This window comes from Spea bombifrons, chromosome 2, assembly GCF_027358695.1.
Source record: "Spea bombifrons isolate aSpeBom1 chromosome 2, aSpeBom1.2.pri, whole genome shotgun sequence".
NCBI lineage: Eukaryota > Metazoa > Chordata > Amphibia > Anura > Pelobatidae > Spea > Spea bombifrons.
Genome location: NC_071088.1, coordinates 132,474,343 through 132,490,430, shown reverse-complemented (window position 1 = coordinate 132,490,430; position 16,088 = coordinate 132,474,343). Strand labels below are relative to the sequence as shown.

The 16,088-nt window shown below is 40.2% G+C and overlaps 1 protein-coding gene across 1 annotated transcript in view; it reads right to left on the bottom strand.

Moving 5' to 3' along the window:
* Window positions 1–2,863: 2,863 nt before the first annotated feature.
* The window catches only part of SLC36A4 (solute carrier family 36 member 4), a 69,084-nt gene continuing 55,859 nt past the window's right edge, over window positions 2,864–16,088 (bottom strand). Inside the window, exon 11 of the mRNA XM_053456545.1 lies at window positions 2,864–3,354. Within this exon, the coding sequence (XP_053312520.1) occupies window positions 3,053–3,354 (302 nt within the window). The 3' untranslated portion in view covers window positions 2,864–3,052. The remainder of the gene's footprint in view (window positions 3,355–16,088) is intronic.

Here is a 16,088-nt window from a genome sequence, read left to right as displayed (position 1 = left end):
TGCTTCCTTTCCAGTTCCAGCGTGACTGTGTCCCAGCGCACAAAGCAAGTGCCATGAAGACACGCTTGGGTGAGTTTGGACCTCACGAATGCTCTACTGGATGAATGGGCAAAAATTCACACAGAAACCCCCAAAATCATGAGGCTGTTAAATCCACAAAGGGAGTAAACTCCATATTAATGCCCATAGTATTGGAATGTGATGTCTAAGCTAATATAGGTATCACTGTCAGGTGTCTACATTTATTTGTTTTCAATTGCCGATTTTAATATTGTTGTTACTTTCCACCCTTTTGTAACAGAGCCAAACACACAAGAGTAATCTTATAAAGAAATCATGTACATGTCTAATTCATTCGTTTTTTGAGACAAAAAAAAAAATACACTTTCTAATAGGCTATCCTGCTAGAAAAATAGATAAATGAAAAAATGACAGATCTGCTAAGGTTCAGACATTTATAAATGACCCAAATGTTCCAATGCAGAGGTAGCGGGAGTAGAAACCAATGCGCTTCATCTGTGGCAACCTGGCCCCACATCAGACCCGAAATCAGACCTACCTAATCCAGTTTTTTTGGTTAGGCATCCAACAATATGCACACCATACCTGACCCAAAATATGATAAAATATTTATAAATACACACATTCATTTTCATAAAAATGTATTTATTGATATTTGAAAAATATATACATTTGATAATTTTACTTTTTTTTTTTTTTTTTTTTAAACCGCACGCTAGTGTGACAGACAGATCTGAACCTATTGGTGATAATGAGCCGTGAATGACACAAATGACGGGAATGAAATAAAATCTTAGATTCCACTCTGACAGCCATGTTATAAGAGTGTCACATTTTTCTCAGACATATAAAAACCAAATGAGACTAAAAATACATTAACGGCAGCTTTCAGATTTCTCCAAAATAAGAGAAAAATAAAAATGTGATGGATTTGTTTCATAAAATGAAAACTGGGGGGAAAAAAACAGATATAAAGTCATTTTTAAACACAACTTTTGAAACTTGCAGCAAACCTGACTCTTAATGACTCTTAATGTACAAATTCACATTAAAATTGTGTTACAGTACATTACAAATCACACATATACTTTAAAAGCAGCTTTTGTTGTAACCGTAGAAAAATACATTTGTCATGGATACATTTTTTTCGCAATATACAAATCTTGTATTAAGAATGGAAAATACAATATTTCTATGCATTCAATATTTTGGAATTTTTATTGCTATTTCATGTTTTTATATTCCCTATTGTATGTATAGATACATAGATATATTTTACTCCCCTGCAGGCTTTACACCTTTCATTATTTTTCTAAAAAATAAATAAATCCACACATCTGAAAGGGAATATCCTCGTAAGTATGTTTTAATTGCATATTATAATTCAAATTCTATTTATTATTTTTTTGGATAAAGCACACTACTTTTTTTGGTGTAAGGTAGACCCATTCCTAAAAAATGAGATGCTTTTAAAAACCAGCAATATTCTGCAATTCCGGCAACTGGGAAAAACAAAAATACACTATCTTAGATCCCCCCTAAAAACTGATCTAAAATGCTACATCTTTACTTAGGGAAAAGGAAAGTCTTGACTTGTTTGAGTGGTAACTCCATGAATGAATACTCACAGCCTCCTATACTCCACGGGGCTTAAACCAGACTCTCCCCGTTTCCAACCACGTCTGGAAAGCATTCATTTTCACTGTAAAATTTCCACCATGGGATGGCAGCATGTGCCCGGGAGGGAGCATGGGACATAACGACGCTATACAATCCAATTTAAACAGGGAATATTAATATTCTATGAATGTATAGTTTATTCTAGGACTCCTCAGGAGATCTCCTAAGAGTTCCTAGCAAACGTTGGTTGACTGACCACACAGAACGAGAAACAAATTATTTCACATTTCAGGAGATCCTAAAAACCTGTATTTTTGGCCACTCGCTCACTCGCTCACTCACTCACTCACCCTATTCAAGGGTTAAAATAACTATAATGTGCAGGTCATTTTCTATCTTGAATATCTTTTCTTTTCATTCTACATATTTTAAGAGATACAGCGGATTGTAATCAGTTCTGTCCTCCAGCACCGAGTTCTCACGGTTGTGTGTTCTCTAACGCCAGGAGTTTGCAAGGGAGGAGAGCATTTCAATCTCTTGACTTCTCCCTTCATCATAACTCTAGTGAGTTTCTCCACCATGAAGGGACAACATGCTTATGGTGGGTTTTTAAGCAGCCTTCAGCTACTGGTTGGATCCGTTCTATGCTCCTTTTGTGTGTTTTCTATACATTCTGTATATGTAAATTGACTTTGAGATGGACTAGGTAGTGGTCTTGGAGTATGCTGTCTACCAAACGTGATCTGCCGCGTTATTACCGGGTCATTTGGTAGAACCTTTCTCGTTGGGCTCATTACTGACACAACGAGACATTGAGAACCACCTCAGCCTCTCGCCTTTTATAATATATTTTGATATCATGGAATTACAATTTTTTAACGTGCCTGTACTATAAACGGTTAATGACGTCTGTAAAAGAGATAAAATGTCTATAACGCAAACTTTGCTTAACTTTAACTTGCTGAAACGCGAATCCAAAACACTAACTTGCATATAAAACGCACGCTTACGCTAAACATTTTGAGTCCTGTTTCCAAAGGCTTAAAAATAATTATAGAAATGCACGGTTCCGATAATTATCTGTCGCTTCCAATGAACCGCATTCATCTGTTTTGTGTTCGGAGAAGAAAATCAGGGTTTTCAAGTCTGAAAACTATTTGTAGCTGGCAATCTGCATGAACGGCAAGTTGCATATTCCATGAAAACAAATCGTGTATTCTATTAGGAAAGTAAATCCCCGTGACTTTAAAAGGTCTCTGATGTATGACGCGGGAAAAAATATAATTTGGAAGCAAAAGCAAGACAAAGTAAAATATTACAGTGTATAAATACGCTTCAAATAAGGTTTCCTGACATTAAATATTGCCTTCATCTCGGCGTAAAGGCACAGCGCCTCACAGGAGCCTCGTCATTAATGGGCACCGAAGAAAGTACAGTTTGTGACTTTAGACGTAGCTTGGGTGCCATTTCCGAGGAGCGCGTCAGCTGGGTATAAAATCTCTTCTATCGTCACGTACGTTCCCATCAGAAAGCCGACGAAGCCGACGACCGCTATGAAAACGTTCTTAGCGACGGTCCACGGACTTAAGCCGTCTTTATAAAAAGTGATTAGCTCCAGCAGGGGCGGAAGAATCAAAGCCAAGGTGCTGCTGCTCACAGCGCCCACAAAAGATATGACCAGGTCGAGGCGTGGGATCGAAACAGCTAGGGCACCTGAAAAAAATAAGGAAAAATCGTGAAGATTAGGTTTTTAACCTCAAGCAATTCTACACTTCACACGGCGGCCTTAAAGAATATACGATTACCACTTAGTATGCAATTCTAAAAATGCTATATCATGATAAATGCATTTGGTTGGTAGATTTTGGTATATTGCTTAAAGGCATTATTTGGGTTCCCAGACGAAGGCACACGAGCTGCCGTATACTGGCTCTGACAATACATATACAGTCCAATACAGATGAATAAAATATAGAACAGTGTATAATACAAATTATCAAATGATATAAAATCCAATAAGCTGCTTCTATAATTAAAGTTCATCTTCTCTGCTGGCAAAACCTGCAGCGTTAATAAAAGAACACAAATATCCCGGCTATTGGGTTTTATTTAGTATCTTTTTTCTCTATTCAGATTTACAAGTTGCTGGTAAGAATCGTTCATAATTACTTCAGGGAAAGAACTATCTATTACTCTCTGAACCTTCCGTACACGTTTATCGGTATGCGTGCACTTGGATGCAATTTAGTCATTTATGCCCTAAGAAACTCGCCGCGACAGAGGAAAGGAGCTTTAAGGACATCAGACTTTAATTCTGCAAATCAATGACAACAGCTTTTTAAGACGTAGGACTCGTGACCTCTGAACCGTTTGACATCTCAAGTGAAGTCATGATTGTTGCCCTTTAATTTCTTGTCCCGGCTAGAGCCCTGCGCGGGACTACTTTTTTAATCCCGCTCCCGCGGTTTTTAATCCCGCTCCCGCGGTTTTTAATCCCGCTCCCGCAATGTGGGTGTTCCGCTCCCGCCCATTCCCGCCCACTTTTGTGGCCAATCATGCCCGCCTCCTTACCTGATTTCCCGCACAGTCCCGCGCGGCTGCCCTCGAGTTGTTCCCTCACGGCGTCTCTTCTCTTGCTCCGCCCAGGAACAAGGCGGAGTCACAGAAAGTGATGTCACATCACGTGACTCTGTTTTGTTCCTGGGCGGAGCAAGCTAGGAGACACTGTAAGGGAGCAGCAAGAAGGCAGCCTTGCGGGACTGCGCGGGATTACCGGGACCCGCAGGTACAGTGCCTGACCGCCCGCTCCCGCCCGCAGCCCCAGCAAGACCGCCCGCAAGTTTTTTGGCGGGTCCCACGGGACCCGCCTCCCAGTGCAGTCCTCTAGTCCCGGCTTCCTACGGCTTCTCTCCTTCCCACTTACCAGGGCCTTGAGTGGGAACGATTGTACAAATCATGGGACAAGTAGTTAAAACTTATCTCTGTCACTGGTACACAGATAAAGCGGAGTTCGAATTTTTAATATACTACCAATAAAGTGTTAGTTTATACACTTGTGACATCACAACTTTGTCATAAAGTTTATTAGTTATAGAAACAGAATTTGACGGCAGGTAAAAACCATTCGGTCCGTCTAGTCCGCCATTTTTTTTCTGATGTAAAGACTCAATCAGTCCTCGGTCTTATCTTACATTCTGGATAGCTTCAAGCCTATCCCGGGTATTGGTCTCTACAACCTCTGCTGGGAGGCTGTGCCACTTGACTATCACCTCTTCAGTAAAGTTAATCAACCAATTCATAGCTTATTATTCTATCTTGTCAAGTTCTCTATAAAGAATTCTGTTCAAACCCTTTGTGTATACTTTAGCAATTATTAGATGACAAGTTAATAAATGAAGCCTGTTTGAGAATCTGAACAGCCAAGCGGTTTGGATTCCTGCCTTCCTGATACTATGTAGCGAGATGTGTGTCCAGATACACGTTGCCTTCACGGCACGGACACTCGTCGCAGGCAGAAAGCAGTTTATCTGCAGGCAGCAGGGCGTCCTGCGGTTTGTGTTCCTCGTTCCCGACCTCATCAGCAGCGAAGGATCCTGCCGCGTTTGATTAATCCGATCCTCTCGCAGAAGAATGCAATCACCGGAGATGACAGTTTTACCAGGAATCCCCCGTTATCGCTCGTTTCATCCCTACAACCACTGAGAACTCTATAAACTCCGCAGAGCCCTCAAATATTAAGCGTAAAATGTATGAACGAATATCAGAAAAATAAAGTACAATAATGGGGCTCATTCGTTTAAGATTAAAAAATAGCTATAAAGCAGAGAGGATTGTAGTTGATTTTTTTTCTCTTTTAAAAGATTAAAAATATTAACTTAAATGAAGCAGCTGTGCGGACAGATCACATAACTAAAAAAAAATAATAATATTCCAAAGCACTGCTGTTTAATTACAGATTAACATATGCTTCAACTAAATGCTTAAGACAGCAATAAATATCACTAGGAAAGCTGTAAATTAAGCCAGTATTCCAGATTTTGTCTGAGATATCCCAACATTTCTAATTATAACTTTTAATTGAACACAAATCAAGTCGGTGCAAGTTACTTCTACTTACCGAGAACTTCTTTTGCCTGTGGATGGCTGATGATGGATAGACTTCTGATAAATTATCCTTAGCGAATAACAAAGACCACTCAGGAAGAAATAGTAACTTGCCAAAAAAACATTAAACAAAATAAAAAAAAAAAAAAAAAAAAAAAAATCAGAAAAAAAATAAAGAGAGGGGGGAACATGTCACTGGGGATCCACAGGGGAAAAAAGTTCTCGGTAAGTAGAACAGACTTTTTTCCATGCAATTCCTAGTGACACGAGATAGTATTCTTCTCAGAAAAGTTGTCAATCCTGTAGCGTCGGACAAATGTCTGAAGACTCGTCCAAGTGACCAATTTGTAGATCTGTTCTGGTGAAATCTTGCACTTTTCTGCTAATATGTCACGAGCAGTATGAGCTTTGATTCCCATTGGTGGATTCCTATTAGCCGAGGAGTAGGCCATACAAATGGTCCGGATAATCCATCTGCCGCTGATGGAGCCGAGGCTCTGGCAGAGATGTGAATAGACCCAATGGACCCATCACAGGGGAAGTCCACTCTATTTTAACTGCCGCCACCATCTTGAGCAAATCTTCTCTAGATGCCTTAGAGTCAATTTCCATCTCAATTTGGGATAAACAGGCCTCAACTGCCCTGGTCACTAAAGGTGAGGCTATATGTGAACAAAAGGCTGCTGTAGAAGTTAGAACGATTTTTCAACAGCTGCTCCTGGTTTATTTTACATCCGATCTGAAAAATGTGATCCATCTTCTAAGGGTAGTGTAGTCTTTTTTGACACCTTCATAACTTCCGTGTCTACTCTAGGTTTACTCCACAACTGGGCAAGTTCTTCGGCGAACAGGAAGAGACGTTTGGTTCATTTCTTTGGATGCTTCCATTCTTTATTAATTATGTCGGACAGGACTAATTTTTACTGGTAAATCCAGAGAAAGGGTTCTGTTTAGATTTGACATCTTCTTCTAAATGCATAGCTGATCTAACAGCCGATATTAAAGTGTCTACTTGCTACACAGAAAAGAGACAGGAACCATCAGTCGCCAATTTCACCTTCATCAGAGGAAATTTCACCTTGCTCCAGATAATCAAGATCAGAATCAGAGACCATCAGAGTCTGATGCACTCTGTGAAGGGTGTGGAAATGCAGCTTTGGAATGAGGATAGTCCACAGGGGCCGGGACCGCCTGATGTCTAAACATGGCAGATGGCGTTTCACTTTTTGACAAGGAGAGAAATTATTTTCAACAGGGGTGTTCTGAAATCACTGCTGATTTTAAGCATTAAGAACAATTTTCTTCTAGTATCTTGCAGGGTTTTATAGCATCCGACACACTTAGCATGTTTAGTTTTCATGGTAACTTTTTGGGATTTATTCTCAACAGAGAAAACATCCGGATTGTCAGGGGTTGACATACTTGGAAACAGATGCAACAGCACCAAAATACACGAAGGGAGCAGATAATACTCACATACAGCCAAGGTGACCCATTAAATAGGGTGCCAAATCAGATAACAAGATGGGATTTATCATTATACTGCAACAGCAGTGTACACTAGTCCTTTTCTGGCTCGTAGCTGAAAACAAGGCTTGGAACACAAGCCTTCCATAGCGAAAACCAAGACATTCGGTCTACCAGTAGATTGGAGATATGAAATGTACTATCTATCTAGTGTCTCCAGGGATTGCAGGGAAAATGTCACATGATGCAGAATTTAACACATCACAAACCAGCCACACACCAGAACTCATACCTGGTAACACTCCAGTTCCAGGACTCAGCCGGTCATGTGATGTCATGCATGGATCTGCTCACAATATAAGGTCACTGTGTCACACTCTACCTATTGACATCCGTATAAACATCCATACAGATATCACAAAGTTATGCTCTATTATTTGGGGGACTTGACAAGTCTAACCAGGCTCATACCGCACTACTGGCCGACTTTCTCATGTCTATTGGTAACAATCCTGTAAATTCTGGAACTTAAAATGTATATATATATATCCGGCAAATGTGACACGGGGGGGGGGGTTAACACACATAGCTTCTCCAACAATGAGCAAAATCCTCTCTACAAAATATCCATAGTTGATAAGATTTTTTTTTTAATCTCCTTACACAAAGACACAAATCTATCAATGCCAGGAATATCTTATCTCAGCCATATTGTTTCAGTTTACATCAAAACCTTATTAAGTGATGGAATTAGAATCAGAAGCGTTCCTCATTTGTGAACGAGTAAAAAAAAAAAATCAAAAAAAAAATCATAAAGCAGGATTTTTATAATTAAGGTACACAGCAGTTACTATGTCTTTCAAAAACTAGCATAAATTGATACAAAGACTTATTTTATCTGATCTCATACAAGCACATAAAAAGAATATGAGGATAATGTGATTTATTAAACTTCATGACAAAACTGAAAGCCATAATGGGAGAAAAGAAGAAGAACAGAAGCCCGTGACCCCAGGCATTTAACGGGAAACTGAAACCAGTTAGCGGAGGAATAACTTTTTACGAGACGCAGGAATAGCAATTACAGCCGCGGCGCCATTGAACTCAATATGCATGGTGATGATCAAGGATGATCGAGTCTTATTTTTGGCTGAATAACGTCCAAGACTTGGCTCAGGTTTTTCTACAATACATTTTTTTTTTTATTAAACTATTTGCTTGATAGCAATATAAGTGATTAATTTTTAAAAAAAAAGAAAAAAAAAAAAAAAAAAGCCCAGATTCCTGTCTTAATTTTTAGTGACAGACCAAATTCCTTTCTAGATGGTTGAAACCAATATTGCCAGTGGCATTTCAACAGCAGGAGTAAGAAGGTTGCCCATAAAGACATGGATGGATGAGTTTGATGCGGAAGAACTTGACCTGCTGCACAGAGCCCTGACCTACACCCCACCGAACACCTTTTGGATGAACTGGAACGGAGATTGCGATACCAGCCCTTTTTCCCTTTAAATGATCCAACCATAACCAGTCACATATCTTGGGGTGGCGGGTCTACGTTGTGGCAGCCAAGCACCCCAATGTCCCGCTGCACAAAGGGCCATTGGGAGATCTCCCAACTGGTCTACTTGCGCCAAAGAGGCTTAGCATTAGCATATTGACCTTTAGACTTCAAATAATCTTGAGCTCTTAGGGATGAAGCATGACTAAAAACGTTCCATCGATGGTGGAAACAAATATCTAATTGCGTCCACTTGCCTTTTCAGGTGCCCAAAAGGGATAAACAGATATATACATACAGATAATTTTACCAGCAACCCAATCATATCCCTTAATCATTACTTATAATTCTCTCCATCACTTCAGTTTCAGACCTGCTGCTGGTTCTGCTTGCATAGAAGTTGTGCAAAAAAAATGTTGCGAGCCAAGCAAATACTGATACGCATCTAAAACGTCAAATATCATGGTGCTTAATCGGCTTATTTTTTATCAGAACCATAAATACTATAATTAAAGCAGTTACTTTAGTGCACACAAAAATAAAGAAAAAAGAGAGCTAGAAAAACATAATATGGCGTTTGCAAAACGCAGCGCCTTCAAATCTAGACAATTACTTTCCAATAACTGTACATCAAAGCTTAGCAGGTCAGACGGAATGACCCATTCATTATAATTGTAATTTAACGGTCCAAGAATGATTTTCTGTAACAAAACCAACCACATTTTGAGCTGCCCCACAAAGAAGAAAAAAATGAAAGTTTTCAGTAAAAATCATTATAATTGTTACCGTTACCTCCACCAATCAGGAATGAGCATTCGAAAAGTACTATCATTTCAGCTGTAAGATCTCCTAATGGGTTTGCCGGTTTATTGTGAAGTTACCTTATTCTAGGAAAAAGGACTCAAAATTGTTCAATGAAACCAGCTTTTGATCAGCGGTAGAGCATAAAAAGAAATAAAAACCGGCTACAGTAAAACACTCTCCTGAAAAATCATATGAAATATTTCCCATTTATAGAGGTGAACGCTTTGATAAAACAGACATAACCGGAGCCATTTCACATCTGATTGCTAATCTCAAGCCAGGGCTTTTTAAAAAGAACATAGAAAGAAAATATATACAAATTGTTATCTCCATAGAAAGAAAATTATAATTTCAGCAGGATGTCTCACCTGGCATGGTTCTATGAAGCCATGAGGGCATCAAAGCATGAAATAAAATAAAATACAGAGGCATCACAAAAACAAACCCATGGAAATGTGGGCAACGCGTGGAGCCCGGTCTCCTTACCTAATTGCAGGGTACCAGGGGACACCCTATCAGAAGGGTATTACAGAGTGATATTTGTGTATTAGGAGGTGGTGTAAGTGTTGGTGCCATGTCGAAGAGGCTGTGACACCTCCAGAGTCACCGACAGGAGAGTGGGAAGCACCTGTCATAGATGAAGCCCCGTTTACTGGCACCTAAGTATCTAAGTGTCCCAGTCCCCCAGCCCACACAATACATTTTTTTTATATTTTTGGGGTTGTGAGTAATCAGAAAGTGCAGATCTGCTTTCATCAAAGACTTCTGTGGGATTTGTCCAGAACCTGTAGGACCTTGTTTACTATGCCCGATGTTTCCCCAAAGTGTCAGCTGAGACAAACGGTTCAGGCATTCGAACGCACTCATGATAACAACATGTATACAGAGCACTGTTACACTGCCTCTGCTGGCACAGGGGAGACCAGTGAGCGAGTGTAAGAAAGGAGTTTTGAGGACGACACCAAACGTTCTTTATCGAGCTCAGGTTAAAAAGCCAAAAAAGCCTAAAAACAATGCCTAATGTGTGGTAGGCGAGTTCAAAGCATTTTAGGGATAAAATCCAGTACAAGTTGATCTAAATATACAATATTTAGGGCATTTAGGAGGTTAAACATCCAGAACAAACACTGTAGCAACAGAAGGGAAATGTAATAGTTCATTTACGTTAACCGCCTAAAACCAAGAATTTCAGACTGAAGGCTCTTATTTTCAAGGGCCTTCATTTATAATATTAGAGTCTGGCGTCTACTGCTTCCCTCAAAGCTATCGCAAAACCCAGGATCTTATTAGGAGTTATTCATGACAACTTCCATCGAAGAACTTCCAATTACTTTCCTGGGACTAACACTTTCGGAAATGTGTCTAAATGGTGGATGGCACTCCAGCCATCTGCTTGAAAAGATTATCAATAAACAGCCCGGCGGCAGGCAGGATTATAGTTGCTCTGATTAACATGTTTTCTTTGCTATTTGCATAGAGATGGAGTGGCGTCTTCCTCTCGCGTTACTCCTCCTGGCAGAGCGCGGTAGCTTCAGAAGGAGACGGCGCCTGCCAATTTTTTCAAGTTCAGAGCATTTAAAATGTGGGGCTTTCAGTGAGCTTCTCGTCAATTAAAGGCTTCGTTGTAAAGGTTTCAAAATAATCGTTGAAAAACACCGTTCCGAACGCCAACCTGATTATTCCAAATTCAGATTTGCCGTAGAAGCGGACCGGAAACAGCTTGACGTTATTTGTGCTATAGTGGCAAGAGAGTCATTTTATAAATATACATAATTATCAAAAATTACTCAAAACGTAGCGTAGCGCAGGGCCCGACCAATTCACACGCAAGAGACAGCCAAAAGACACAAGTGCCAGGACCTGCTCTACTACTATTGCAGGGATACATCATGTGGGGTTTGAAGAACAAGAACATTTAAATGGTATATGTATGCAGACATATACATAAAACACCAAGGTCTACCTGTTCAATTGTCTTGTTAACACAAATAGCTAATCAGCCAATCACATGGAAGCATTTAGGCATGTAGACGTGGTCAAGACAACTAGCAAAGTGGCCAGTGGGCATATCTGGGAACTTTCCGGGTTTGACCGGGAGAATCCTCCAGGTCGCTGGAGCGGGATCTCGACACGCCCCACTCCCCGCCCATTTTTCCTTTAAATGGGGGGAACTCCCCTCGACGACAGAGGTAACACCCACCGATGTCAGTGGGCAGTCCTGGCCGCGTCCCGCAAGGGAAGGCTCCAGGTAGCCGGAGCCCAGAAGTTCCCAGGTATACCAGTGAGTGTATATACATACATTATCTATACACACACATACTGTACATAGTGTGCTCCACACATATTGTCACCCTTGATAAATATCAGCAAAAAAGGCTGTGAAAAGTTGTCTATATTACTCCACAGTCGTGGATATCAAGCAATTGCAAACATAAGACGGGCCTATCTAAAAACAGACTTATATCCGTGGCACAATTATTGGAACGATCATACGACTGAGAAGCGGAACTTAACCCTGCCTGCTCTCAGGGTATAGAACAAAACAATATTTGGAAAAGGGGGCAGAAATATTTTATAAATTAATGGTTGTATTACTTTTTTTTTTATTTATTTATTTTTATTTTTTATTTTTTTTTTTTTTACTTTTATTATGTGCGTGGGGTATCTGCACCTCTATTTTGTTGGATGTTGTCAAATGTCTATCTTAGTTCCCTCATCCATATTCTATCTACAGCGAAGGAAAAAATTATTTGATCCCCTGCTGATTTTGTACGTTTGCCTCGAAACCTTCATGAATTGGAGAGGATCTGCGAAGAGGAGTGGAACAAAAACCCTCCTGAGATGAGTGCAAACCTGGTGGCCGACTACAAGAAACGTCTGACCTCTGTGATTGCCAGCAAGGGTTTAGCCACCAAGTCCTAAGTCATGCTTTGTAAAGGGGTCAAATGCAAATCAATTTATAACTTATTTGAAATGCGTTATTCTCTCTCACTGTTCAAATAAACCTACCATTAAAACTATAGAATGATCCTGTCTCTGTCAGCGGGCAAACGTCCAAAATCAGCAGGGAATCAAATCATTTTTTCCTTCACTCTAGGCTCTTTGAAATTGTTGTCTTCTGGGAATACGTCTCTTGACCTTTAAGCTGTAGCTGAAGGAGCTACTTTACCAAGAATGCTCAATTTTCATGGGCAAAAAGACTGCGAGGCCACTAATAAGATGATTTGAATTCAGTGTGGAACCCGGCTGACAGGGGCCAACGCTCTTCATGACAATGTGAGAGCATTAGAAACATGGCGGCCGTTAAGAACCATTCAGCCCAGCCAGTCTGCCGGTTTTTCCTGACAGTAATCTAGTTCTCCTGTATAGTGGTTCATTGATCGTAAGGCAGCAGGAGGTACATTCTTAGTCACCTTTTTCATGGCAATGCTGCCCAGAACTTACATTCTTTATATACTAAAATCCTGGGGAAATCTAGTGACTAATTCCTCACATATCACATGCTACAAACCATCAAGATTTGGTGACTTCTAAATGTTTTAAAGACTTCATGACGTTCACACTGTAACTAGGTCAGCCCTGATACACTTGCCAAAACTTACTATGCATATTAATTTCATTCGTCAGCTTTCAGACAGACAGCGTGATAATTTGTCAGTGGAAATACGCCTGACGGGAATAAAACGATTCCGCAAAGTTGGCTTCTGACCGTTTAACGCTCTCTAAACTCTCTAAACGAATTGTGAGCCTTGAAAGAAAGGTCAACAGCTTACCAGACTACGAGATAGCGATGAATCTTCGATAATTAGAGACGGTATACAATAGCTCACTCCCGTAAACACAAAAACATTGAATCTAAGCAAGATAAAGTGGTATAAACCGTGGGAGAGCCTCGCTGTGCTAAAAGGCAATGCAGTCCCACTGATTTAGCTCATTGGTAAGCAATATAGCCATGAAAAATTATATAGAACTACCCAAAATTGGGGTCCTTTGTTTTTTTTAATGGTATTCATTGTGCTGACCTCCTGCTTTGTATTTCAATTAGAAATTCTCAAATATGTCCAATTGGTATTTTATTATTTATTGTTTTATAGAGCGCCATCATATTCCGTAGCGCTGTACACTTTTTACGTCCCTTATATTTTTTTAATTCAATTTAATGCGCAGAAAAAATATATTTCAATAATAATTATTGAAATAATATATTTAAATATGCTTGTGCACACACTTTTAAGTGAATAACTATTTCAAGTTTTATCATCAGGAGACTATGTAAGAAGGGAAATTGTTTTCCAATAAGTCCAAAAAGGGAATACCTGGATACGGGGCACCGGAATAATTAGCAGCACATTAAAGATTAGCGCATATAATCTTCCAAATTGGATAGAGAAAATTAAACCCGCAGCACATCAGCTAGTGCATCTCAACGCAATAATTGGTTCTAGCATTAAAAATCTCATCTTTTTCTATTCTGTCTTCCATGAAAATTTCTATGCACCTTTGGATAAACGTGATTGAATTTCCTACTCATTTAAAGTTGGGTTTTTCATGACTATTTTCTGGACAGGATATGTTTTTGAGATCTTTATTAAGGCAAAAAAAAGTGTAAAGTTTAAAATGTATGTTTTGGTAGCATTAATCAAAAATGAATTTATTTCTATTTCACGCCGTACTATGGTGAATATACAAAGCGGCTTCAGTTTGTGATAGAACAAGCACTGCTGTCCAAACGCACCCCATAACAAGGAGTGAGTGACAGTAAAAGTAATCATTGCTAACCTTGCCCAGAAATAAGGTCCACGCTGGGTAAATTCACATCGTGGCTAAATGAGCTTTAATTTCCAAAATATAGGGAAAACGTGAGTTATTGAAAGTGACTATTTGATAGCCTTTCCGTGGCTCTAGTAATGGCTCCTTGTGAGTAAACACACACAAAGCTCAGGCACGTGAGCGACCACTTCATACACTTGGATAATCTGGTTAAGAATCTGAAATGTAACACTATTACCGTATTTGCTCGATTATAAGACAACCCTGATTATAAGACGACCCCCAAAATCTGAATATTAATTTAGGAAAAAAAAGAAAAAGCCTGAATATAAGACAACCCTATAGGAAAAAAGTTAAAACTATGTGAACAATTGTTTGTTAATAAAAGCTATGATTGAGAAATATTTTGTTTTTATTTCCTTTTTTTACAACCTGCCCCCCCAGTTATGCACATCTGCCCCCAGGCTTGCCACTCTGCCTGCAGAATTGCCTTATACCCCTATATGCCACTCTGGCATTTAGGGGGTTAAAAGGCATATTATGGGGCAGAGTGGCATATAGGGAGGTATAAGGCATTTCAGGAGGCAGCGTGGCATATAGAGGGTTAAAAGGCATTTCTGGAGGCAGAGTGGCATTAAGGGGATTAAAAAAGGCATTTCACAGAGCACTCTGCCTCCAGAAATGCCTTATGCCCCCCCCCCCCGTTTAACACTCCCTCCCCCTCCCTCCCCCAAACTTACCAGTGCTTCTGAGTCCCCGGTGCTTAGTCCGGGCAGCGTTTAGAGCTCCACGCGAATCGCGTAGAGCTCTAGACGCTGCCCGGACTAACCCCCGGGGGACTCTGATGCACCGGTAAGTTGGGGGGGGCATAACACAGGCATATTTGAGGGGGGGGGCATAACACAGGCATATTTGAGGTCTGATTATAAAACGGCCCCGATTATAAGACGAGGGGTATTTTTCAGAGCATTTGCTGGAAAAAACCTCGTCTTATAATCGAGCAAATACGGTATATGAAAAACATGAAATGTGACACTATTATAACCACGTTCTGCATAAGAAATATCCGGTTCCCCAGAATGCTAAAACCCAAAAACAATTACTCAATCATGCGAACTTTGGCTTTGTTCCGTTTATGTTGAGATTCTTTCATTGTCGAGAGACACAAAAGAAGCTCCTGACGGGTTCTTGCTATCGAAACTAAAAAAAAAAAAAAAAAGCATCCTAATGGTTTGTGTGATTAAAAAGTATTATTTTGGTCCAATGTTAAATATACAAGCGGGGAAGAAAAAAAATCTCAAGTATTATTATTAATGGGGATTGAGTCGCACTGTATGGCCGTACATCGCTTATTCCACCATTAAGTCAAACACCCCATTCTTGGCAAGTCCTAACCTCTGTACTGCATGCCACGGAGCTGAATTAGCGGCACTGCATACCTCCAGAGTGTGCCGGTTTTTGCGGGATAGTCCATTTTCCCGGGCACTGTCTCGCTGCCCATTCCCACCTACAGCCACCCCCCCTTCCCACGTCCAACTCCATCTCTAGCCAAACCTCCCAACATGGGCACCCCAATTTAGACACTTACTCGTAACTGCATTACTCGTAACCCACTAATAAGGCCGACAGACTTTTCTTTAGTAAGAAGAGTGGTGATGGGCGCCTCGGCACATTGGCAGACATCCAATGCATTCTTCCCCATTCATAGGATTTAGGAGTAAAGCCTGGCGCTACGCATCTATGCTTAGTAGTTGCTAAAGCGGCATCAGCTATCAAACCCCCAATTCATTTAATACGTAAA